This window comes from Oculina patagonica, chromosome 8 (assembly GCF_052425735.1).
Source record: "Oculina patagonica isolate OP01 chromosome 8, crgOcupat, whole genome shotgun sequence".
Classification (NCBI taxonomy): domain Eukaryota; kingdom Metazoa; phylum Cnidaria; class Anthozoa; order Scleractinia; family Oculinidae; genus Oculina; species Oculina patagonica.
Genome location: NC_135765.1, coordinates 12,484,895 through 12,507,727, shown reverse-complemented (window position 1 = coordinate 12,507,727; position 22,833 = coordinate 12,484,895). Strand labels below are relative to the sequence as shown.

At 38.0% G+C, this 22,833-nt stretch overlaps 3 protein-coding genes across 4 annotated transcripts; all 3 read right to left on the bottom strand.

The window, feature by feature from the left end:
* Positions 1-106: 106 nt before the first annotated feature.
* On the bottom strand, positions 107-9,686 carry LOC144662008 (tektin-1-like). Its single transcript, XM_078522740.1, has 6 exons — positions 9,586-9,686; positions 5,270-6,223; positions 4,123-4,193; positions 3,369-3,512; positions 2,489-2,711; positions 107-1,268 (listed from the first exon to the last, which is right to left on the bottom strand). Exons 2-6 carry the CDS (start codon positions 5,912-5,914, stop codon positions 912-914), a joined length of 1,440 nt encoding a protein of 479 aa, XP_078378866.1. The 5' UTR covers positions 5,915-6,223; positions 9,586-9,686; the 3' UTR covers positions 107-911.
* Positions 9,687-10,192: 506 nt separating this feature from the next.
* LOC144662497 (uncharacterized) lies at positions 10,193-18,950 on the bottom strand. 2 transcript variants are annotated; one of them, XM_078523309.1, is made up of 4 exons: positions 18,752-18,950; positions 15,244-15,285; positions 13,553-13,822; positions 10,193-11,467 (listed from the first exon to the last, which is right to left on the bottom strand). In XM_078523309.1, the coding sequence occupies exons 1-4, from the start codon at positions 18,854-18,856 to the stop codon at positions 11,162-11,164; spliced, it is 723 nt and encodes a 240-aa protein (XP_078379435.1). In that variant the 5' UTR covers positions 18,857-18,950; the 3' UTR covers positions 10,193-11,161. The 2 variants fall into 2 exon arrangements, with proteins under 2 accessions (XP_078379435.1, XP_078379434.1); XM_078523308.1 differs by lacking the exon at positions 18,752-18,950 and adding an exon at positions 15,423-15,598.
* Positions 18,951-20,836: 1,886 nt separating this feature from the next.
* On the bottom strand, positions 20,837-22,618 carry LOC144662173 (uncharacterized). Its single transcript, XM_078522926.1, has 2 exons — positions 22,464-22,618; positions 20,837-21,377 (listed from the first exon to the last, which is right to left on the bottom strand). The coding sequence occupies exons 1-2, from the start codon at positions 22,530-22,532 to the stop codon at positions 21,078-21,080; spliced, it is 369 nt and encodes a 122-aa protein (XP_078379052.1). The 5' UTR covers positions 22,533-22,618; the 3' UTR covers positions 20,837-21,077.
* Between the last annotated feature and the right edge of the window lie 215 nt (positions 22,619-22,833).

The window sequence follows — 22,833 nt, the reverse complement described above, 5'->3', positions numbered from 1 at the left end:
AGAGGGAGTGGGTTGATTTTGGCGTCCGCGCATTGCCGCAAAACATAAAGGAAATATCGAGCGTATTACGAAAAACAAAAAAAAAATAGGAAGGTGTCATCAAGAGTTAGTGATAAAAAGTGATTTATTGCACGTTTGTTACAAAGATATTCACAACCAGAATTACACTCCATTTAGTCTGTTTCTCCTGACAAGCGCTTTGAATCGAACAAATATAAAAGACAGTATTCAATTCTGTTTATCTTGAATCACTCACATTCTCTCCCCCCCCCCCCCCTACCTTTTCCAACCACCTTTTTCTAGTTTCCCCCGTGGTTAGCTTTATTCAAAGCGCTTGATCTCACATTTTTTAAGCTGTCATAATATTATTAAGGGATTTATTTATAGGTTAATTTACTGAACAGGCTGCTCATCATACAATCCATATTCCTGTTCGTCTTCGCTTGAATTTCAATATGTCAGCCAAAAGCAGTGAAAAATTTCTGCAGTACCGTGGCTTCACGTGTTTTCAGAGGTGCATATTTTGTGCAGATTAACACTCTTTTTGAAATTACACTGGGAACCAGAAATCGACAAAGAATATATACCATGGTAAATCGCTGGATCCTATAACACTTTGAATCTGTCGAATTTCTTTTTAGCATCCTCAGTTAGATATTTGATGTATAAGGTAGTTTCATTTAAAGATATTATCGATTTTTCTTTTTTGAGTGAGTTTAAAACCAGTCATCGGACAAAGAACTTTGCAAAGGAACGCTTTGATTCCGGTAAAAACATCCTGTCTCAAATCGAAAATTTAAATAAAAATTAGACCTTAAAACTTTCATTTATCTCATTAGAGTTCATTAAAAGCCATTACAGTGCACTTCTTAGCTGACGTTAATCTTTCCTTTGTGTAAAGTTTCTTTTCTTTAGTGAGAAATATGGCGTACTTGCTGCCTAATGACCATACACTGATCCCGGTCAATAAAAAGGCTGTTGGTCTTCACTTCGATGTCATCTTCCAATCGCTCTTTGTTCCTAAGCAACGCCATTAAGGAAGCCTCGGCCTCGGCAAGACGCATGCGCAGGCGATCAATAGAGACGTTGATTTCTCCGACCTCTCCCACCAGACGGTATTGCACGGGATCCCTGCACAGCTCAACGTTGGGTCTCAAGGAACGCTTGTCCAGACGAGTATGAGCAACTTTAAGTGGGTTCTCCTTGTCGGCAATGGCTTGTTTTAGGTCACGCACGTTGTTTTCCATGGATGCTATCTCGTCCATCACCTACAAGAGAAGATCCTGGCGTTAATACGACCTGAAGCAATGCTTTTAAGGGGACTGTGTCACGGATTTTAGCCAAACTTTGGCATAGGAAATGAACATCAAATTCGTTTAAATATATATAAAAAAACCTTTTGAAACAGTGAAGACATATTTAAATAACACACCAAATGCAAAAAAAGGTACGGGTGGCCAAAAGTGACGAAGATTGAAACGGATTGCAATACCAGTATGGATTTTTGAATATGGTCCGGCGGAACAGTTTTCAAAGGTAGTCTTGTCTGCTTGTAACTTAAAATTAGACTAGTCAAGTTATAATGCCCGGGAAACATATTTCTTTGCAAACATTAAGTTTCATAGCGAATATTTGACAAAATTTTAAAAACATATTAATTAAGGCCCGGTTCAGACGCCGATCTTTTCATGAGCCGAACTTAATTCCTTGCATTAAGTACATGAAAAGATCGGCGTCTGAATCAAATTAGAACGGCTATTTTAATTTGGAACGGCTCACCTGTTCTTCCCGCCTGGCTTGGCCGAGAATTTCGCCTGTGGAGCGCCTTTGATTCAGACGCCGTACTTTTCATGTGCCGATGCTAATTCATAAATTACTATAATGTATTTTATATTATAATGTATTTATTTTTATCGGAACTGTATTAGGAACGGTCTCGGAACGGCCAAAAAGTACGGCGTCTGAACCAAGAGGTGTACTTTTGTCAATTTGGGTCGGTCCAAATTCGAATTGAGTTCGGCTCATGAAAAGAACGGCGTCTGAACCGGGTCTAACTTAGCTGTGACACAGTCCCATTATTTTGCGCAAAGTCAGCGATTACAAATTCACGAGTAACACTTTTTGCAAGCATCTTAATCTCAAAAACTTAAAAACACCATTGGCAGTCTACATATTTCCGTTTCAAAAATTGAACTATGTAGTGTCTTGTGGTAATTCTTGGTATAAAGAAATAAGAGTTTCCGCTAAAAAAAGGCTATGAAGAATGTACGGTACGAAGATAAAAAATCGAAACAAAAAAGAAAAAGACAAAAATGTATTGCTTTGATCAATTTTTGACGCAATTAAATTTAATGGTTAAGAACCCGTTCAATTTCAGTTTTCTTGTAGTATCTTTGAAAAAAATGTTTTTGTCATCTTTAATAAGTATATCCAGTCATTGTCTTAGAAAAGAAACGAGTAAAAACAAACAAAAACGCAAAATACTTACCCTCGCCAGTTCCTTCTCCAATGATCTCTTAGCAGTCACCGTTTCCTCAATACGCTTGCTGAACTCATTGTTAACGGTCTCAAAGATGTTCCTCAGATCGACATAGGTCTGCATCAAGATTCCGTTGATCTCTGATCGCAGGGCCACGGACGCTTTGCGTTCTCGCTCTGCTTTGGCAATATTTTCTGAAGAGTAGGCTTCCCATTCGTCCGGAGTGAAGGAGCTAAATTGTGCAATAAAGACTGATGAGTACGAGAAAGTTGGATGGATGTAAAAGTTTATAAGAAATACGTCGCATTGTAGCGCTCAATTTTTCTTAGTAGACTGCTTAAAGAGGATAAAAAAGCGATTTGTGGTACAGTACTAGCCAGGCAAGGAGAAAATGGCTCGGGGCGGGGATGGGGGAGAGAAAATGCTCATATACAGCTGGGAAGGGACGGTAAAACAAACAAGCAAACAAAAAATAATTTATCTATAAGATGTCTACTTCGGTTCTTAGACGAAAATTGGGTAGAAGATGCGAAGTAATTTACATTTTAGGGGCGGAATTTCAGCAGCCTGTCCCATAAGACGTCTCTAGTGAGAACAACAAGAACATTTTTGTATTGCCTTTTCTTCTATTTAAAAGTGATGCTTAATGTAAAAACCTTTTATAGAATAGAAAATGAGATATATCGCCACAGTTTATTTTCGCATGGGATGTTCTACATAACGTCTCTTTCAGGTCTTATTTTTTAAAATACGGAGGCAAACTGCTCTACAAAGCGTGTCTTGAGTCAGGTTTTCACACAGAGCCGAATTATACGCAGTACAATAAAAAACAAAAATTATAACAGTAGTTATATGTGTATAATGAAATTGTTTGACTTGTTATACTTACTGTTGCTGGATTGTGACCGAGTGAGGCGCAAAATGAATGTCCTTGGAGAAGTTATTCAATGTGGAACATTTTCCATCAATGCCAAGCGACCCATACTTGTCACCGAGATCTTTTTCCAGTAGAGTTTTAGCAGAGCGTAGCAGCCTGAAAAACAATTATTGTGGTAATCAAGTAATCTGAAACACAGTTATCCCATATTTACTGTGGTTTATAAAGCTTTAAGTACCACTATTTGAAAGGGGGCGGGCTTGAAATCTCTTTCGAATTGATGTTCAAAGATAAAACAGAGATTACGGGACTGAGTGAGCCCGCGATAAGGTACGGTTGCTTAGCAACTTCATTTCATTCATTGCTAACTTTCGCCATTTTCTCAGTTAGCGACAAGTTTAAGAAACTTCTCTTGTAGTTTTATAGTTCTCTGTCAAATTGTAGCACGATCTTTGTTCTAAGACGTGTTTTATTGCATTTCGTGCAAATTTATGCGCTTCACTTTACAAACACGTCAACAAATACGTTCACAATGCCGATATCGCAAACCTATAAATCGACTAAACCGCAGTTTTATCCGCAAACCTAAATACGGTTTTATGTACCAATGTGTAAGTGTAAACATGGTGCCAAGAATTAAAACATCAACGGAAATTGAGGTTCTTGCATTATCACGGAAAAATCTTAAGCTGTCACTTTAATTTCGTCTCAAGACCGATCAGTGGTAAAGAATCAATGAATAAAACGCAATATTTTTAAAACTTACCACAGTTGTTCATGAGCTTGATCCATTGTTTTCTTGAGTAAAGCTCGCACGTTTTCAATCATTTCCACCTCCTAAATGAAAAATACAAAACAAAGCGGTGCAATTAACAACGACCCATTAGCCTGCGAACAGGCTCCCGAGTAACACTGACGATTTTTGCAGCGATTATCGCTCTGGTTAAAATGTTTCAAACAGGCAGATATAACGGCACATTTGGGAGGAACTTTTTAATTAGGTTTGGAAAAACTCTCTTAAATTGTCGCGGCTTCGCCTCTTGTTTTGTAAGTACATAAATAAACTGGAAGTGTACTCATGATAGCATGCGAAGGAGAGTTGGTTGCCATAGCAACCTTTCGTTTAGTTCGGTGTAACGGGCCATAATGACATAAAGGTCAAAAGAAAACCAGTTTAAAATAACGAACAACAGCAATAAGTAGACGGGCGATTAGATATAATTTCATTCAGACAACAAATTCAAAAAGGTATTTTTTCGTATCCACCTCAGGCACAGACTGATATCATTTTAACTTTCCTTCTTGTACAAACAATAACTGGCGTTACTGACGCTCAATTAGTTATTTACTATTGACTATTCAAGCGAAATAAAAACGACTAAGTAAAAGTTTTTCATCTTGAGGGACGATCCACATTTAATTCGGCATTTTGGTGAATTTTAATGGTTTCGGGTAACGGATATTTTAATGGTTTCCCCGTAATGTTTATATGTTTATTATTTTGGCATTATCGGCCGTTCATTGTTATCTGGGAAAAAAATTAGCATAATGAACCCATTGAGCTTTGGCACCGAAAATCTAGCCAATATTTTTAAGGTGTTTTGGTGCTATTTTAATTGAGTGAAAACGTTAGATACACCTAAAATTGGGAACAAATCATCGAACAACGAACAACTCATATCCCTTCATAATACAACCATGCCCAGTATTCTAAATACTTTAAGCATTTAAAATGGCGATGCCCAAACAAAACCCACCACTCTTTCGGCTAACCCTTGAAAATCATTAGCAAAAATCATTAGTGAAATGAGAGAATATAAGTGCCGCAGTAAGAATCAATAGCATTTCACACAATGCCTCAATGCTGGCGCCAGGACAAGAGATTAGAATAGAAGCATTAAATGCGGAATTACCTTGCTGATGTGCGTTTCGACATTGTCATGGACAAGATCGATCTTCACTCTCCTTTCTCTGTAATCCAAGCATTGCTTAGAGACGTTCAAAGGCCTTTCCGTCGCCGCTAAAGCTTTCTCTAACCGGCCGATGAACGCTTGCAGTGCCTTGATTTCCGCCACTGTTTCAGCATGTTGCTTCTCTAGCTCCGTCTTCCAGTAGGTGATGTCGTGAATGCGAGTCTCAAGCTTCTTATTCACGTCTGTCTGTGTCCGATGCGTAAGCAGTGCTGTCTCCGTTCGAAGCCGCGAGCATTCATCCCGAAGCCTTTCCGCCGTCGCTCGCTCTTTCTCCCCGGAAGACACATTCAAAACGTTCGAGGTTCGCCATTGCTGCGGCGAGTACTTGTGAATCGCTCGCTGGGTCACAGCAGTGTATGGCAAATGTTCTAATCCACTGGATGATCCGTTCAGAATCTTAGAAGGGAATTCGAAAGACCTTGATAGCGGTCTGAGCGAATAATGCGGCGATGTGTACGGTCTGCCTGTTTGAAAAGAAGCTGTATATGTTGTTTCGTAAGGTCCGCCGGGCGGCCTTAGATACGGTGGAGGATCGAAGGTCGAGGAAGATAGAAACTTCGCTGTTTCCACAAAGGATTGAGTCATATCGCGTAGAATGTCCACCGATGACTCCTTCTGAAAGAATTATATAAAGAAAACTTGAAGAATCTTGCCGAGAAGTTCTTTAGGAACTCCTAGAAACTTGCTATCTCGGAGTGTGAAAATATGTCTGTTTTGTGTAACCAAAGATCGCTTTATATCCGGTGGCGTCGTTGGTTGCTAAGACACCGTGCGGCCCCACCACTCGAGCGCCTATTGGTGCAAACTATTGAAATGCTGGTCTTTGATTGGCTTCGGGAAATCCACCGTCTTTGATATTCTCACTTCCGGTCGTCTGAAAATCCACGTGCTCGTCTGTTTTGTAGAGACGGAAACATTTTTTTAGCAGAAATAAATTAGCATCACATGGAATAAGTAGAAATAAGAGTAGAAAAATTAAGGTAAGAAGAAGTTTTTCTTTCGTTCCGAAAAGAAAAAATATTCATTAATACTTAATAAACTTTAGGCTCCAATTAGAAGTCTTTCTTCGTGTTTATTGCTGCAGATTGAGCTCTGAAAGCTAAGTACTCGCTTCGAATGTGTGATAATCAGCGATTACTTATTCTTTAAGATAATTCGGACCATTGAAAAATTTCAAAGAGGTTCAAGGATTGCGTGTGAAAGACCGTTAGAAAGGACATTTTCACAGCAGCATTGTTTAATTTTCAAACTTATGCCCGATTAATATTAATTTGTGCTGACGCAAGTTTCTCTAATTTATCTTTCGCTTGTTTTCAAGGCAGGTGGTATGAAGTTTCTATAAATACTCCTTTGTTAAAGTTTTAAACCTTCCATTAGTACTGAATGGGTTATAAGCTCTCGCTGACCTCGCGGTTGGAGATTCAGAAAACTAATGGATGCACCCAACATTGCCGATAATATTAGTTTTCAAGACAGCTGATACCAGCATTTATTGCACGATCCGACACCTGTTATGTTTCCCAGGAAATAAAAGCTTTATAATAAAACCTTCGTGTTATTGTTTTTGTGGTACGAAGTTCACCAGACAATTCAACAACTCAGAAGGAACAGAAAATTGTACGAATACTGTTTCTTAGCATGATCGCAGCTGGAAAATAAAAATACTCAAATCGCTTGAGAAATGTAACAGAATCCGGCCGGCATTATTTGAACACCGCTTGTTTCGTGTGCGCACTTGTACATATATGGCGCTCGATTTACCCTTAATTTAACCAAATTTTAGCCCAATAACTTGACGGCTAAAGTCGTTATAAATTCCGAAAGGAATGGGAAAGGGTCACATACCTTATCGCTCAGAACGAGTCAGACAGATCGATAAAAGGCTCAAGACCATATTGAAAAAGTTCAGTTTTTACTTCTATCTCTTAAACCAGTAGAGAAAAAAATCTCGAGTTAAAGATTCAAAACCGATATTTTGATGTTTGATAAATGTGGCAATTTTAACTCACAATCTCATGTTAGATATCTATTTGCATGCGTTGCTAAGCGTGGCTAGATATAAACAAACCCAACATAGCAATAGAGTACGATCTATTTAATTTTCCATGGTTTTAAGATAATAATTTAAGTGGGCTTACAATTCTTTACCTGGATTGTTTAACTCATTAGCAATTGTTTTTGTATTCATTTCAATGCCTCATAGAGCAGTTTGTTATTGGCGCGCTCCTCTACGAAATAATACCGCAAATCCCTTGCTTTGTTTCTTCTCTAATGGTTTATTAGCTTGGCAGTAATTTCTCTGTTGGGTCTACCTAACATCCAAATTTGTGGACTCTTTTTAGTGTCTTAGTAACGTCAACATTCGTCCTATGCAGGCAAAATTCTACGGTAAACAGCGGAATTGTACGGAAGATTATTTCTTCTGTGTAAAACTAAGAAACTAATAATGCGAACAATGACTTGATGTGGTAAACTCTTTCTGAGGTCGGAACAAAACATTTAGTTTACAATTAAATCTGTCTTGAATCTTCGCGTTTAGAACAGCAAAGTGAACGTCATTATCGGACGAAAGCTGAGAAATCAAGCACTCAAACAACATCATTTCCTAACCATGAGCTAAAACACTTCAAGGCTTATCCGTGCTAGAACAGTTTTAAATTCCATAAGCTCTCCGTTGTGAAACAAAAGCACTGATTACTAGCAACGGGTCGGAGCAAAGCACACACTAATTAAAACTTCCATAGCTAAAATGATTTTTAGACACTTTCCTTAATTAACACAGTTTTAGCAGGAATAGTTGCTATCAAGCTCTTGAATTGCACTGGGAGTTTGCACCCGTGATCTTACAGAGCAGCAAAAGGAAGGTTCGTTTGTTTATAAGTTCATCAAACAGTCAACATAATTCATTTCGCTCTAGTCTGTTGTATATGTAAACATTTGACACAAAAATCACGCTATCGTTTTAATTATCAGGCCGACGAGCACAAAACATATCCTGATACATTTCTCCTTTTTAAAATTAGTTATTTTGAAGCTCTTATATTCTCCTGCGATCATCAACAGCAGAACTTTGCTGTATGATAAGACAACAAGCAAAATTCTTTTTTACCGTTGCAAAACATGCGCGCAGAAAGTAAACTTAAAGGCCTAATAAATATTTGATCAAGTAATAAAGGCAAACTTTAAAACAACGCTTTGAATTGTTCGGTGATGGTAGAGGAACGATGTTTTAGCTTCGTGAATCGCCAGGAATTCGTAAAGCCACTCAGGAAATTAAAGGATTTGCATATTAAAGCCTCTCAGTTTGTTATGTTTCGGGGCGAGCCATTCATTAAGCACTGTAATCCCCGCCGCCAAATTGTGAGAAGCTTAGCGTTGCCTAGCAACTGTTACGAGTTTGTGTTTTGGAGTACAATTTTCTTTCACTTTTCCAAAAAAGAGGAACCAACAGTTGTAGCATACAAGTACTGAATTTCATATTTATTATAAAATGGCTTCTAAATTGGTTTACGGTGGACGGTGGAATGGCGAAAATGTTGTCGTCAATTGATTTTAATCGTAAGCCTTTGAGGGCTAAACGGCCGAAGAAAGCAAGTCAAGTCAAAAACCAAATTAGACTAGGGCTATTTATAGAACATGTAGAAACTGCACGTATCATATATGAAGCTGTTGCTGACGAGTGAAAAGGGTTATGCGCCGAGCAAATCGACAAAGACTGATGCCCGAAGTGTCTTCTGATTAGTTTTGTCCAATAAGAACAAATAGTCGACGACTCACGGAATAGAAGTTTTCACTCATAAGTCTTTTTTTTACTAGCAGGTCGCTTTCTCAACTCGTACTGCGCGCGCGCCCAGTCATTTAACTCGCTAATTTAGCTGGCTTTATTCTTGTTAGTCAGGCACATTTAAAACTACGAAGAGAGAATATGGTGCTTTCTAATTAAAAAATTCAAATATCATCACCCTTATTTTCATACGTAAGTTATTAAAAAGTAAAAGTCAAACTAAATTATTTTCGCATTGTTTTTCGTGATCGACGAATTTATAATTACGTTTGGTTATTAAAGGGAGGGGGGATTGAAAAGGGATTTACACAGAAAAAAAAAAAAAAAAAACCAAAAAAACCGCTCAGCGCGCACAGAAAAGCTTTGTTCGATTATAAAGGATCAGTGCGCAGTCTAGGTTCTTGAAGGAAGCTATGTACAGTATTGTGACCATTAAAGAGATTTATCAGAAAAAAGTAACTGCTTCTCATACCTTTTAGTTTAGGACGAAAATCTCCTTTGTTCTTTCCCTTCTACCGTGTCAATAGCTGCAAACGCAGGTCTACCCCGCCATAGCATAATCGATTAAAAAACATTAAGATTATGACGTCATATTTGTTATATTAATTCGCGCGCTTCTAATCAAGTTAATTAGATAATCATTACAACATCCAGATAATTTATGACGTCAGTTATTTGGTCATGAAAAAAGGGAACATTGCAAAGTTTCCATCAGAAAATATGGTTTGACTGTAACTCGATAATTTAAGGAAACAAATTGTAATCCATATGCAGTAGATATTTTGTTTAAAAAAGTTAAAAGGCTATAATATATACAAATAAAAACCGAACGTTTTTGACTAAAAGGTCGTAATTTCGGTAACATTAAGCTTATTATTTATAGGAAAACGTTATGTTTGAGAAACAATTAGGGATTAACTGTATAAGTGAACTGATCGGACGTTTTAGTAATTTCCACGAGTGGTGTCGAGTCGAGTCGAAAGGATTTTTAGTACTAAATAAAGTTATGCTGAATAAGCAAAACTTTTGACAATTTCCAAATGGAGCAATTTTTTATTGAATAATGCTAAAATCCCAAGCAATCCAAAATAGCAATATTAACAAATAGATTGTACTCTAAGAAAGAGAAAAATAATTTTTTTTAAAATTAATGTACCCTTATAAAATTAATTCTATAAACCTAGTCAGTAAGCCAGTATATAATCTGATGAGGAAAAGCTTTACTTTACAACTGAAGAGGTTCATAATGTATTCTCTATCAACTGACACACTTGTGCCGCGAGTAATATACTGACACTGACAAAACGCTTAATGAAAATTTTTACTTTCTGAAATGTCAAAGCTGTTTAAGAATTTAAACACATTAGCCATAGAGTTCATGTCTTCCCAGATGGAGCCATCGTTGAACCTTAATTAATACTCAGGGCCCCAAAGATATCTTCAGCTCTTAGCCCCAGTGCAATACCTAAGAGCTTCAAGGAACAAATATTTGCATTTTTGTCTGTGTTACAAGAAAAAATCCTTGTTTTTAGTTCCAAAACAAACCCTTCCGGGCTCCAGAGCTGCATAGAGGCCACACCTTTGGAAGCATGAATGTTATTCTTTCCTAGAATAGCTATATCCTAAATCATGATACCACCATAACTACTAAATGAATGACAAAATAGAACCTTAACCATGCAGTCGCAAACTCTGGAAAGCATATCTCTTTGCTCATTATCCGAGACATATCTTTTACTAGTATTTCTGAGAGAATAGTAGAACAACAGGGCAGTAACCTGTAGTTGATGATTTTCTATACATTCATCACTGGTTTTCAGTTATCTACAACTTGAATGTAATGATATTATAGGGACATTAGATCTTAGTTATCTATCTATTCTCATTAGAAACCTTGAAACCAATATATATTAATCTTACGAAACATTAAACAACCACTGTTGTCGCTTTCTCCCGTAATACTTCATCTATCCAATTTCTTTAAGCAAAAATCCTTAAAAATAAGTCAAAGTGATCGAAATATACAACGTTTATATTGTCGGCTGCAGTCAGTGAACCTTGTTTGCTCTGCTCGACGCGTTCTGATTTCTTACACGTTTGTTCCAGCTCTTCGCTTTTTTCAAATCCTCCTTTTGCTCTGCCATAAGTTTCTCTAAGAAGGAATATTCCACCTCCAAGTTTTGATAACTCCAGCTCAAGTCCTCCATGCGTTGGAGTATGTCATAGTACCAGTGCTTCTTCAGGGAAAGGTCTTCGCGATGTGACTGCTGGGTTGTAAACTCTAATGGAGGGATATTGATTTTCTCTCCGTTGAAGTCTTGTGTCGAATCTATGCCGTTGGTTGCTGTAGAATCCTACGACAAAATGAAAACCAGAATATATTACTTTTGCTAAACCGCTAAATAAAAAAATGGTTTTTTCTCTCTTGAATCGTGAAATGGCTATTTTATTTTTCATCAACCTTGATCTAGACCTTCCTCCTTTACCACCCTGATACAACAGTATCAGTGAACATCTCAAAAGAACACAGCTGACGCTAATGGTAATCTGTTTACAGTTGGCGCGCAAAACAAGATGAACAAGACATCACTGAGAATATGTTTTGATCCTTCGTCGTTTCACGCGCTCCCTTCGTCTATATTAATTCTGATACATTTCGCTGTTGCTTTCTTGTAAACTGTTGTTATGTTAGTTATTTTACTTAAGTTAAGCATTGTTAGACCACTGTGCTATTAACTTTAAGGCTTAACACGATTTAAAAGAAGTTTTGTACCCAGCATAAATAGGACTTAACGTCGTGATACGACCATTTGACTTGACACGTGCATTCATGATCAGTTTATTATGTTCACTGTTTTCCCCGTACAGCAGAGAAACCAATGTAGTCGGTAGCCAGTCATACATTTGCTTTTACCAGTCCTCTATTTGTTAGGTACAAATTAAAGTTCTGGCCTAAATTTGTCTGCGGTGGCTTGATACTATATTTAAAGCTATTTCACAAAGAGAACAAGAAATAGCCAATCGATTCTAGCATAAATTGCTTCGACGAGACTTTTTCCTTTCGTGCCGCTAGAACTTTCAGCTGTAGCTTACAGAAATCTTCACCTGTAATTGAGTGATTGTATCCACAATAGACACAACAGTAAAACGATAATTGCTTCCAATTTAGACGTGAAACCACAATAAAGAATCCTAATAAATGAAGTGTTGTTTTAACTCAACAAAGCGAGAAGTTAAGAAACAAAATATAATTACCATCCAAACTTTGAGTGAATAGAAGAATGCGTGGAAACAGACTTTACTCCTTCCTCAGTAGCTTAAAACATCGGCGTCACACGGGTGAACTTGTGTTTCTGGTATTTTGTAAACTGCGTTGTTTAGAAAGGCGCGTACGCAGATTTAACTTCTCGACATTCTTAACATTTTAGTGCTAAGCGTCCTTTTGTAAGAATTGTTTTAAAAGCGAGCAAATGCTTTGTTTCAGGAGCGTCTATTTCTGTTGTCTTAATTCTTTTTTCACAGTTGGTCCTTTTTTCAAGTGCTTTCGTATGCCCACTCCTGCGGGTTCCAACTGAAATTATCCGACCTCCTTGAAGATAGAATTTTAGGCTTTGATTTATTTGGGCATTGTTTGGTTTTTGGTCTTAGCAAGACGGAAAAGTTTGTTTCTACAATTTCTTCTTCACTTCGCAGGTGTAAAATTTTATTGTTATATTTCAGTTTGAATCTTAAACTCAATTTATGCAAGGTACGATGTGTGATAATTACATGCAATACAAAATTAGCATTCGAATTTATAAACTAAACATTTAGTGAACTCCAGGATTATAAAACCCACGCTGACAATCGAAATTAATTGTCAATCCCAAAAATAACCAGAAACAAAAGCAGTGCAGACAGTGTAGTATATGTGTGCTTGAAAAGACATTCTGGACTCGAAGCTTTTGCCAAACCAAACATTTTTATTACTCCGGTCAGCTCTGTAAATTTAGCGTCACCTCAGAACAAAGAAGCTCCTTGTTGATGATTTCCTAATTTTCACAACTGCTTGCTTGACAGTTGATTGGTGAAATTTGATGATGCACCTAAAATACCTTGGATAAGTACTCACGTATAGAGCAATTTTTTGATAGAGTGTCGCAGAACCAAAACCAAAGTTTTCACTCTGGCCAATCACAAAAGACCGTGCCAGACAATCCAGTGGACCATACCAACCAAATTTGAAATAAATACATGTAGCCAGCGTGAAGCGCGGTAAAACGTTTGTAAGCGACTCACGATTGGTTTTGGTTTTACTCCTGATTGGTCGAGAAAGTGGCGCGAGTTTGTTTTTAAAACCAATCACTTTGCGTAGTAATGCAAAACCTGAAATGGAAATTTCTTTCGACATTCAAGTGAAATCCGCTCTATTATATACGAATCAAAAAAATCACACTTACATAAAACTGTTTTTGTCTTTCCGCATGGCTCTCCACCTTGGACAACATGCTCTCATGATGGAAACCGCTGATCGATTGCTGTCCAAGACGTGGGCTTACAGACTTTCGCAGTTCCGGCGTTGAGGTCCTTGGGGTACCCTCCACGGGCTTTTTCGACGCCTGACTCCACACTGATGTAGACAAGCTCTCCTTGGAATAATGTTTCTCAGGGGTGGAGGGAGAATTGCTCACTTTCCTTTGAGGCGATAGGCTTGTTTGGGATGTGGATAACTGTTAAGCAAATTGAAAACAGTTGCGTGTTAAAGACTTATAACGTTTTCTGACAATTCAAGTAAATATTTTACAAAATATGTAATGCGTAGTCTTAGGAAGCAAAAATTTCTTGCTTAGCATGGAGCTACAGTCGTTTTCTCGTAGTCCAAAAAAATGATTCGCCTCGAACTCAATCTATTTATCCCAGCTAGATAAAAACAGGGCAGCTAATACCTCAGTTTAATGTGGCCATTGTTCTCTGCCGCGTTCGCAGCCTGGCCCCTAAAGGACTCAAAATTGGTTACGACATTTTTTTTTTAACTCAGGCGTGGTAACTGTCCATTCTTTATTTTACAGATCAGCTTGAATATTTCTTGCACAGCTTTTTATGTTAAAGTTTCTGTACTTTTTAGCGAGCTATAAATGTAACCACTTAACGAAATAGCAAGTCGAACTTTTAAGTTCCCACTCACACCAACTTAAACTAGTTTTGAATTGCACGAACAACTCAGTTGTAGCTTATACTTAGGAGTATACTTTAGATTATTAAGAGAGTCTATAAGGTCCCTGACTGAGTTCTGGATATCGACGAATATTTACGGATGAGAACTGAACAATAATTAAACGTTTCTGAATTTACATTTAAATGTAACAGTTAGGGGGTCTTCCCGCGTAAAAACAACGTAGAATTTAAAATTATTATTCGAAGTAGAATCTCCACTGGTGTAATAACAAATTAACGTTTGTGGTTTTGATATCGATACCATCAATTAAAGACTTCACTATTTCAGACTTTGGTATTTTCGAATTTCTTTAAATACTTTTTTTTTCTCAAAATTTACCGAAAAGCGAAGAAAGGAAATCTCAAATGAAAATGAAATCTAATGTATTTATGTTTTCCATGAAGTACAGGTGCAGGCTTTTGTGATTCTTTTGTACGAAAAAGTTCCCGCCGTGAGTTTTAAAACAAGCTGTTTTCAAACATAAATATTCAAAACAGCTTTAAAGGCGGGCCAAATCAGAGTTTAAGAGGTTTGGGTTTTTTGATTTGGCATCGGTTTGATTTGACCAGTGCCAAACTTAAGATTTACGATTACAAATTAGCACATATGCACGGATCTAAGCATATATGAGAAGTCAGACCTAATTTATTAACAACTCACAAAAATGACAAGCTTTAAACATAACAAATGCTATTTGGAAGCGAAAACTATATTTCAAGTAAATAACCGAGTTATATGCCACGTATAGTCGCAGTTTTCTCTGTTATTTTTCTTTACAGGCGTTTATGGCAAAAGAACTAAGCAAACATGTACGTGGTTTTAATGTAGATCGCCTTTCTTGATATACATAAGTGCAGTTTGGGGATTAGCTTAAAATCATATGGTAGATCCTTTGAAACAAACGAGAGTCGAAAATTGTATCCGTCAAGAGCTTACCTTCTTTGGGCTTATATCTCTCGTGTTTCCGCCAAGTTGAATCTGCAAGGGAACCGTGTCAAAAAGTACATCAGTGTTAGCTGATAACTTAATAGCATTAACAACGAATAGTGAACTATTCCAAGGATTATCTGCGCCTCTAAATCGTCGAATGACTCTTGTCACAACTAGCAACGTACCGTTACTTCGGAAACATAGGTTACTGGTTCCTTAGGTACAGATTTTGGCGGTGACACTACGTGTCGAAATCGAGGATTCGACGGCTTTGATTTAGCAAAATGAGAGCGATGCATGTTCAATGGCACAGAAATTTCTTCACGTTTTGATTTTGTCGTTGCAAACCTGTTTCCGCGTGTTTGTCGCTACTTGAATTAATTTACAGCATGAATTATTTATTAAACGCTGGAAAACCCGCAGACTCAATGCTCGCGTTGTTAACCTCCTTTTTATGCCGCTGTGAATTCATAATATTTGCGAGGATCTCCGTTTCAATTTCACGAAGATATCCCACTCATATGTAAAACCAACAACGCCGCCAATGTTCTACATTTGTGAATTTCGATTCTTTTCCCGAAAGGAGATTTACTGTAATCTTTGAGTTTGGTTACCTGTTTTGACAACAATAATCTATTTTTTTTTAATTTGGACCAATAGGAGATTTCAATCGATACGCTGCACGAGGGTTGTAGAATTTACTAGTATCGAAAAATTATTGGTAGTTTGTATATATAATAGGACATGTGTATTGTTCAATTTGAGTAAATAATTGGATAAAAAAATCCGAGGGACTTCCAAATTGAAACAGGGCGTTGGTCGAGTCGTCTACAACGAGCTGATTATACGAAGTCGTAAAAACTAACATGTGTTGCCTTGAACGCTAACCATTTGTGCGGAAAAACTGGTAAGAATTGTTGGACAAATAGAACAGTACAATTTTTCAACAAACATAATAGTTCGGAACGAACCTGCAATGGACTAGCATCCCATTCAGGGGGGAGTAGAAATATTCATAGCCGCTTAATGCTACGGAAACCGGGATAAGCTCCGGCAGTGTGGGCCGCTTGGCTCGTGGCTTCTTCTTTTCTCCTCTATTGTATTTACAAATTTTAACTCACAAAATGACATTCTTTTCAAAATCTCAGCCTCGAGTTTATTCTTAAAATTTTCTTAAAATTACGCAAATTTCAGCCTTGATATTCTTATAAAATAAATTCTTATAGAAAAAAGAGAGTGAATGTCTGTTGATACTAGATGGCGTTGTTAGCTGTTGGAGGAAGTTGTATTTTAGTACACACATGCGGTATCATGTGGTATCTGGTAGTGACCTCTGTTGTTGTTTCTTTTTTAAAGTCAAGTTGTGTTGTGGTCGCCAGTGTCGTTGCTTTAACGATTTGCTAACGACCTTAGAATTTTATCGCCTTTCAAAGGGTCGTTATTCTTCGAAACCGAAACTTTACTGTAATTTGAGAAGTCATATGGATTGGTACAATTCCACTCGTTGAAATTAAAAGAAAGTTGACTAACTGCAAATTTTGTCGCAATTAACTAAAGTTATGCCACAAGGACTTGTTTAATTGTCTTTTTAAAATTTATGAAGACAAATAACGAGTGTGAGATAGATCTTGGTTTCGAACTTAAGTCTAACTTTCGAACTTCTTACAGTTGGATAGGGTCGACGTCCTCTTTTACCGACTCCGTTCTGCATACCAGGCATAATTTTGACATGTTTAACCATAATGATTTTGTCATTTAGTCATTAATATTTTTCAGGGGGGGGGGGGGGGGGAAAGCAACTTCCCATACATTCTCTTATATGAAATCTGAGCGATGCTCTCACAACTTGCAGAGCAATCATCGGGGCGGTAGTCAGCGGATGTCTCTAAGGCGCATGAGCAATTCCTTTCTTTGTGAACTTGCCAAAACAATAACAACATGGGACCAGTGAGAGAGTTCGATTTTTTATATATGTAGTAATAAAAAAGACTTTCTAAGTTTTGTCTTTAAAGCAGCGAGAATTTCTCCGGAAAGGTTCTTGGTGTCAATATGTAGTGTTTGTTATGAAATAAAACCATCACGAGAATGGTAATGAAAACGTGGCGACTGATCACCGGATGAATATTCCTGCGCTAGTCGGAGCTATTGTTCTTGCTCTATTGTTTCGAAGTTGTTTGTTGACTTGGTCTTTCTTTGTTTTACTTCATTTACAATCCCCATGTGGGCCAGTTGAAAATCGTGGTACAGACATTTGCATTTCAGCACTGAAAAGTAGTACCTCATCACAAAATACTGCGTTCTTAAAACTACACGACGATGACGAAATTTTCGGATTTAAACAGCTGCTTTTAGATTTTTAGTTAAGAGAATTGAACCCCTTTATAATAAGTGATTCCACGACATAGCAGCTTCCATTTCGCGGGAAAAGATTGCCTGTTGCATCATCGTCCAAAACCGCTGACTGCATTGTGAGTTGATCGCTTTGCAAGTTGTGAGAGCATCGCTACTCGGTCCCAGACCTCGTTTCTTCCCCCCCCCCTGATATTTTTCATGTTGCTGTGAACAGTGGGTAGACTTAAACCTTTACCCCAATTTCACTTTTTTCAACAGTGCAAAAGTTCTAATAGGAAAAACTCTCGGATTCGATTTATAAAATTTTAAGCAAGAAACACCACATGAAAGTATTTCTCAGTAGCCCTCAATCGAATGGTCGTACATAATAAGTAGGAAAAGTAAAACATCGAACTTTTTGACAACGAATTTCATTTGAAAGTCATACACTGGGGCTTCATTCAGAGACTTAAACACTTAGAATTTTATTAATTTGATTTATTGTATTAAGTTTTGACTCCGAAAGGCTAGTCACAGGGTCACTTATGAAAAAAAAAAAGCAAAATCAGTTGTCTGTGGCTAGCACGTGTGACATGGTGGCAATATATGTGACTCGGGTAGCAGAACATATAACCAGCTGGATTACTAACGGATTTTATGAACATGAGATCATATATAAAGCGTAATACATTTGCTTTATCTGTGAAGAACAAACAGGCATCAGCTCAAAATTAAATGGATTGTATGACTAACGATTATGAAATGGCATGAATTTGACCAGAATGCCTTTTGTATTGGCTGACAGATTTTACGATGTGCTACCACATTCTTAGAAGTTTTAAATTTTTAAAAACTAGTTTCGTTGAAAGGCGATTCTGTAATTTTGGCGTCGACGACGCTTTTAAGACAAAAACTTGGTAGACAAACAACGATGATTTCGTAATTGCTTTCTTTTTGATTCACGACTTGCCTTTAGGAAGTGTATACAGCATAACATTTTGACCGTTATAAAACCACAATTGATTACAAAGACTTCTTTGAGCTAATTCTCTTCTAAACAATCCACCAATTTTTGGGAGCCGATAAATGTGATACGTTAAGGGATAAGCGGGAAAATTTTTTAGAGTTTTTGTTCCAAGATCTATGTACAGTAGGTGATCTATCTTATCTCACTGTACTGTACCTCATTTTCAAATTGCCCAAGGCTTGCTGCGGTGATATCGAGATCCACGCTGGCTTGTGTTGAATCGTGAGAGGTGTTGCCATCAAAATCACTTTCTTGGACCATTTTAGAGCAGAAAAAGCGAGCAGTCTTTCGTCTAAAAGAAATCCAAGTTAACCAGTTGACCAACAGTGTGACTTGCTTATCAAATGTGCTGCAAATTTAACGGGTTTGAACGATTGCGACAGAATTTAAACAGGTTTCTGAAAAACACGAATGTCGTTAACAGATTTAACACACGGCCAATCAAAATCGTCCAACATAACAATGGCTTTCCATTCACAATCGCGATGAATTGTTTGGGTCTCCCTTGAGAAAATAATCTGGTATTGTACTTTCTGAATCGAATTTTTAATGCATTAGTTCCGGAAGGGTGGAAACGTTGGTGCTTTCTTAAGTTAAACAAAAGAGAACAAAAAATGACGTAAACGTGTTACTCAATAAAATACTGTTTTAAATGTTATTTCACAACAGAATATCGATTATTTTGGTCGCGTTTTTGCTGGTGTTGACATCTTTGATGTCAAGTGCTATGCCTGCAATTTTTTTTAAGCTCAAATGTAGTGTTTCAGTCAAGGATTTTTTTTAGTGAAGTCTGTCAATTGTTAGTCGACCATCTCCGGCCCATTTCGATCTATTCCGTTACAATCTGGTCCGTTCTTGTCCATTCCGGTCTAATTCCGGTCCATTCCGGTTTTATTCCGGTCCATTCTGGTCTAGTCCAGCTCGTTCCGTTTGTTTCGCTTAATCCTGTTCCGTTCCGGTTTAGTACCGCCCTAACCCGGCGTTACAATTAAGTCCTGGAATTGTAGTGGCTCGGATAATATCCTTTTCACTCATTCCAGTCACAACAAAAATAAACAAAATTGACCATGTTGCGCATTTTATTTAATAACTCCAAAGGTATTTACAGCAGTGAAGGTTTCAATATCTCATTTGAAAGGCCAGACAATTAGCTTTCCACTTGTATGCACACGTTTCTAGAGTGCTGTCCATTTTCCATAAATTAATGACAACATCCTTTATAAGAGTTTGAATTGACAGAAACGAATAATACGTGTAACCTTTGAAATTCAGCAGGGACGAGAAGAGCTAAGATCGGGCAGCGTACACGTCAAATACCGAGGGACGGGGGCTTCCATATGAAAGGGGCGGGGATGCTTGTCGTCTGGCTTAGGGGTGTAAATGTCGGATTTTTAGTCTCCCTTAGGGTGTTCCGGGAAAAAAACCAACATTTTTAGCCATAAAGGTCTCGTTTAGAGCCACACACGAAGAAATATTAAAATATAAATTCTGTTTTTAGTTTTTTTTGGTATCTTTTAGGGGTCAAGAAAAGCTAGAGCCACACCCAGATTGGTCTCTTTTAGGGATACTTTTCAAAATTTCCGACGAGCATCCCCACCCCTTTCATATAGGGGTTCCCCCGGGCGTCAAAACTGGCTCACTAAAAATAGAATATAAAAGAGCAACTAAATAAAAGCAACTTACAACAAGATAAAGTTATTCCTAGGAATGAACAAAAGTGCAGTTTTCTTATTTGTTACTCGCGATGTGGAGTTCCTGAAGATGTCTTTCTCTGCACATAGCTGAGTTGTTATTCTCTTTTGAAGTTTTTCTGTTATATCTTACGGCCGGCAGCTGTAGACCGATACGTTGATGTCGACATCTGAGCGTGTTCAGCATAGCTCTGCGAATCTCTTTATTCCTGCCATAGTTTAACAATGGATTAAGAAGACCATTGATTGTGAACAGTAACAAGAGAAATGGTTTAAAGGGTGTTAATGACAGTCCCAAAGCAACGAAAATTAAAGGGCTTATCAATGCTGGCAGAAAAGAAAACATAAAACACAACAGGATCACTGATATCAGTCGAGTCAGTTTTTTCTCTTTTTCTACTGAAGCATGCATCTTTCCCACTTGTCTTCCCATACTCCTAGAGTGTTGCCTACTTGCCAGCAAAAATCTAACGTAGTTGAACAAGATCATCAGAATGCAGGCCGCATAAAACAGAAACATTATGATGGGAATAACTGGATTGTGGTAGGAAATTCCCGTTTTCAAAATCGTATACAGTATCAGGGTAGTCAACGTGCTTGAAACCCAAGTTAAGAGCGTTTTCTTGACGACACTTGCACGTGATCGGGTCACGTGACTTCGATACCACGCTGGCCTGCTCATTGCTAAATAACGGTCTCTGCTAATCATGGCCAGGTTACTTAGGGTAGAAAAGTAACACAAGACACCGATGCTATTTATCTCCCTGTCATATTCGGGGCACATGTGTGGATCAAGCAGAATTAAACTGTTTTTTTATTAAAGTGAACAGCGCCCAGATCAAATCAGTGATTGACAAGCTGCACAGCATCAGTAGTGAGGGATGTCGTAGAGATTTAGTCCGTGTTATAGTGATGAAGACAAGCGTGTTACAGATGAACGACATCACAGCCAGCAGTGTGTCGAGTGGTACAACAATGTAGTTACTAATATCTCGCACCTGGTGCTGGAGGTCTTCAGGAAGGTTGGGCACCAGACATGCTTGATATGGAAAGTGACTGGAGTTGATGGACTCGTTAGTTCGAATCATTTTCTGAAAAAAAAATATATATATTGTGTTAGTTTTATTTAGTTTTTAACATTTTTAACATTCATTTTAGTTTTTAACGGTTGGTGTGATGTCTCTAGATTTTTACCGACCTAATTCAATGTAGATGTAGATGTATTGCGGTTAAACTGTACAATTGAGCTGAAGCGATTGACACGTTAACAAACTTGATTCACTGACTGATTGACCGACTGACTTGATAACTGATTGATTTTCAATTGATTGATTGATTTATGATTGATTATCATTCGATGCATTTTGTCTTCCTTTTCATTGGCCGAGAGCCCACCACGTGATCTGCAAATAGCTGCCTACAAATAAATGGTCTGCTCGTGCGCATTAGCGTCTGACAGTGATTTTGCTACAAATAATAATATTCTGCTCATGCGTAGTTGTGTCCACTTCCGAGAAAAAATGGCAGCTTGTTTTCCAGAGATGAAGAAGAGCGGTTGGATTTTTCTGCTAGGCCTGAAAAAAACAGCGAAGCTACAAAGAAGGCAATGGAATCTCCTCTTATTGTATTTCGGCAATATCTGAAAGAAAGAGAATTGAATGAAGCCCAGCTCGTATTATCGAAGGCGAAGTTACGCTTTCGTCTGCAAGAAATAGTGCGATTTCCACGCAGTTCCCGAAGGTACTTTGTCCGAAACAAATTTAGTGATCGAATGATAAAACAATTATTGAACTCGGTTCTCGCAAAATATCGTGATTTGTCAGTGTCTCGCAGATCAATTATTTCCTTTGATCTGCTCGCCACTGACAAATCACGATATTTTGCTCAACCTCGTCCCATAACTGTTAATTAATTGATTGATCGATCAATCACTCGAAAAAGGGACCTGTCTCTTATGAGCACCCATCGAGCTTCAAGTAGACAAATAGCTGTCGGCCTTCTGTGCACGTATTTCACCCTCCCCCCCCCCCCCCAATAAATTCAACCATGCTACAGCCCTGTTTTATGAGCGATTTTAGGGTTTTTGTGCGCTAAGAATTATTGGTAAATGTACCTCCACCTCTTTGGGTATGGTGAGTTGCATAACGTATCCCACTTCAAACACTCACTGAACCTACCCAGAGCCCGCGCCCCACTTGACCAGCGGATGCGGGTGACGTAGGCTCTGAAAAGAGGATAAATGGCATACGTGGTTTAGTTTAGATTTGAGTTGAGAGCGATTTGTTTTCAAGAATTAATTTTTAGGCCGTACCGAAGAGAAAGCCAATTTCTGGATCTGGCTGGCTCCCCTTGAACGCCCGAAAAGAAATGAGCGCCCAAGGCGCCAAATCAAAACAAAGCGGAGGATTCTGAAGAGTGCACAATGTTTTCGTTTCTCAATATTATACAACGTACGTCTGTCTAAGCTTAACTATCAAACTCTTTGTAGTTTCCTTTCTCTACTGCAGCTCACTCCCAGTCAGAATTCGCTTCATCATTGATCATCAT

Bases quoted from the DNA above. Each gene is read 5' to 3' on its own strand.
- LOC144662008 (XM_078522740.1), bottom strand. From the start codon at position 5,914: ATGACTCAATCCTTTGTGGAAACAGCGAAGTTTCTATCTTCCTCGACC. The intron at 4,194-5,269 runs GTAATTCCGCAT...TTTTTCATTTAG, and splicing joins TCGAAACGCACATCAGCAAG to GAGGTGGAAATGATTGAAAA. The intron at 2,712-3,368 runs GTAAGTATAACA...TGCACAATTTAG, and splicing joins TCGGTCACAATCCAGCAACA to CTCCTTCACTCCGGACGAAT.
- LOC144662497 (XM_078523308.1), bottom strand. From the start codon at position 15,536: ATGCATCGCTCTCATTTTGCTAAATCAAAGCCGTCGAATCCTCGATTT. The intron at 13,823-15,243 runs GTAAGCTCTTGA...TTTGCTTAACAG, and splicing joins GAGATATAAGCCCAAAGAAG to TTATCCACATCCCAAACAAG. The intron at 11,468-13,552 runs GTAAGTGTGATT...ATTTTGTCGTAG, and splicing joins AAAGACAAAAACAGTTTTAT to GATTCTACAGCAACCAACGG.
- LOC144662173 (XM_078522926.1), bottom strand. From the start codon at position 22,532: ATGCCATTTATCCTCTTTTCAGAGCCTACGTCACCCGCATCCGCTGGT. The intron at 21,378-22,463 runs GTAGGTTCAGTG...TTTTTTTTTCAG, and splicing joins AAGTGGGGCGCGGGCTCTGG to AAAATGATTCGAACTAACGA.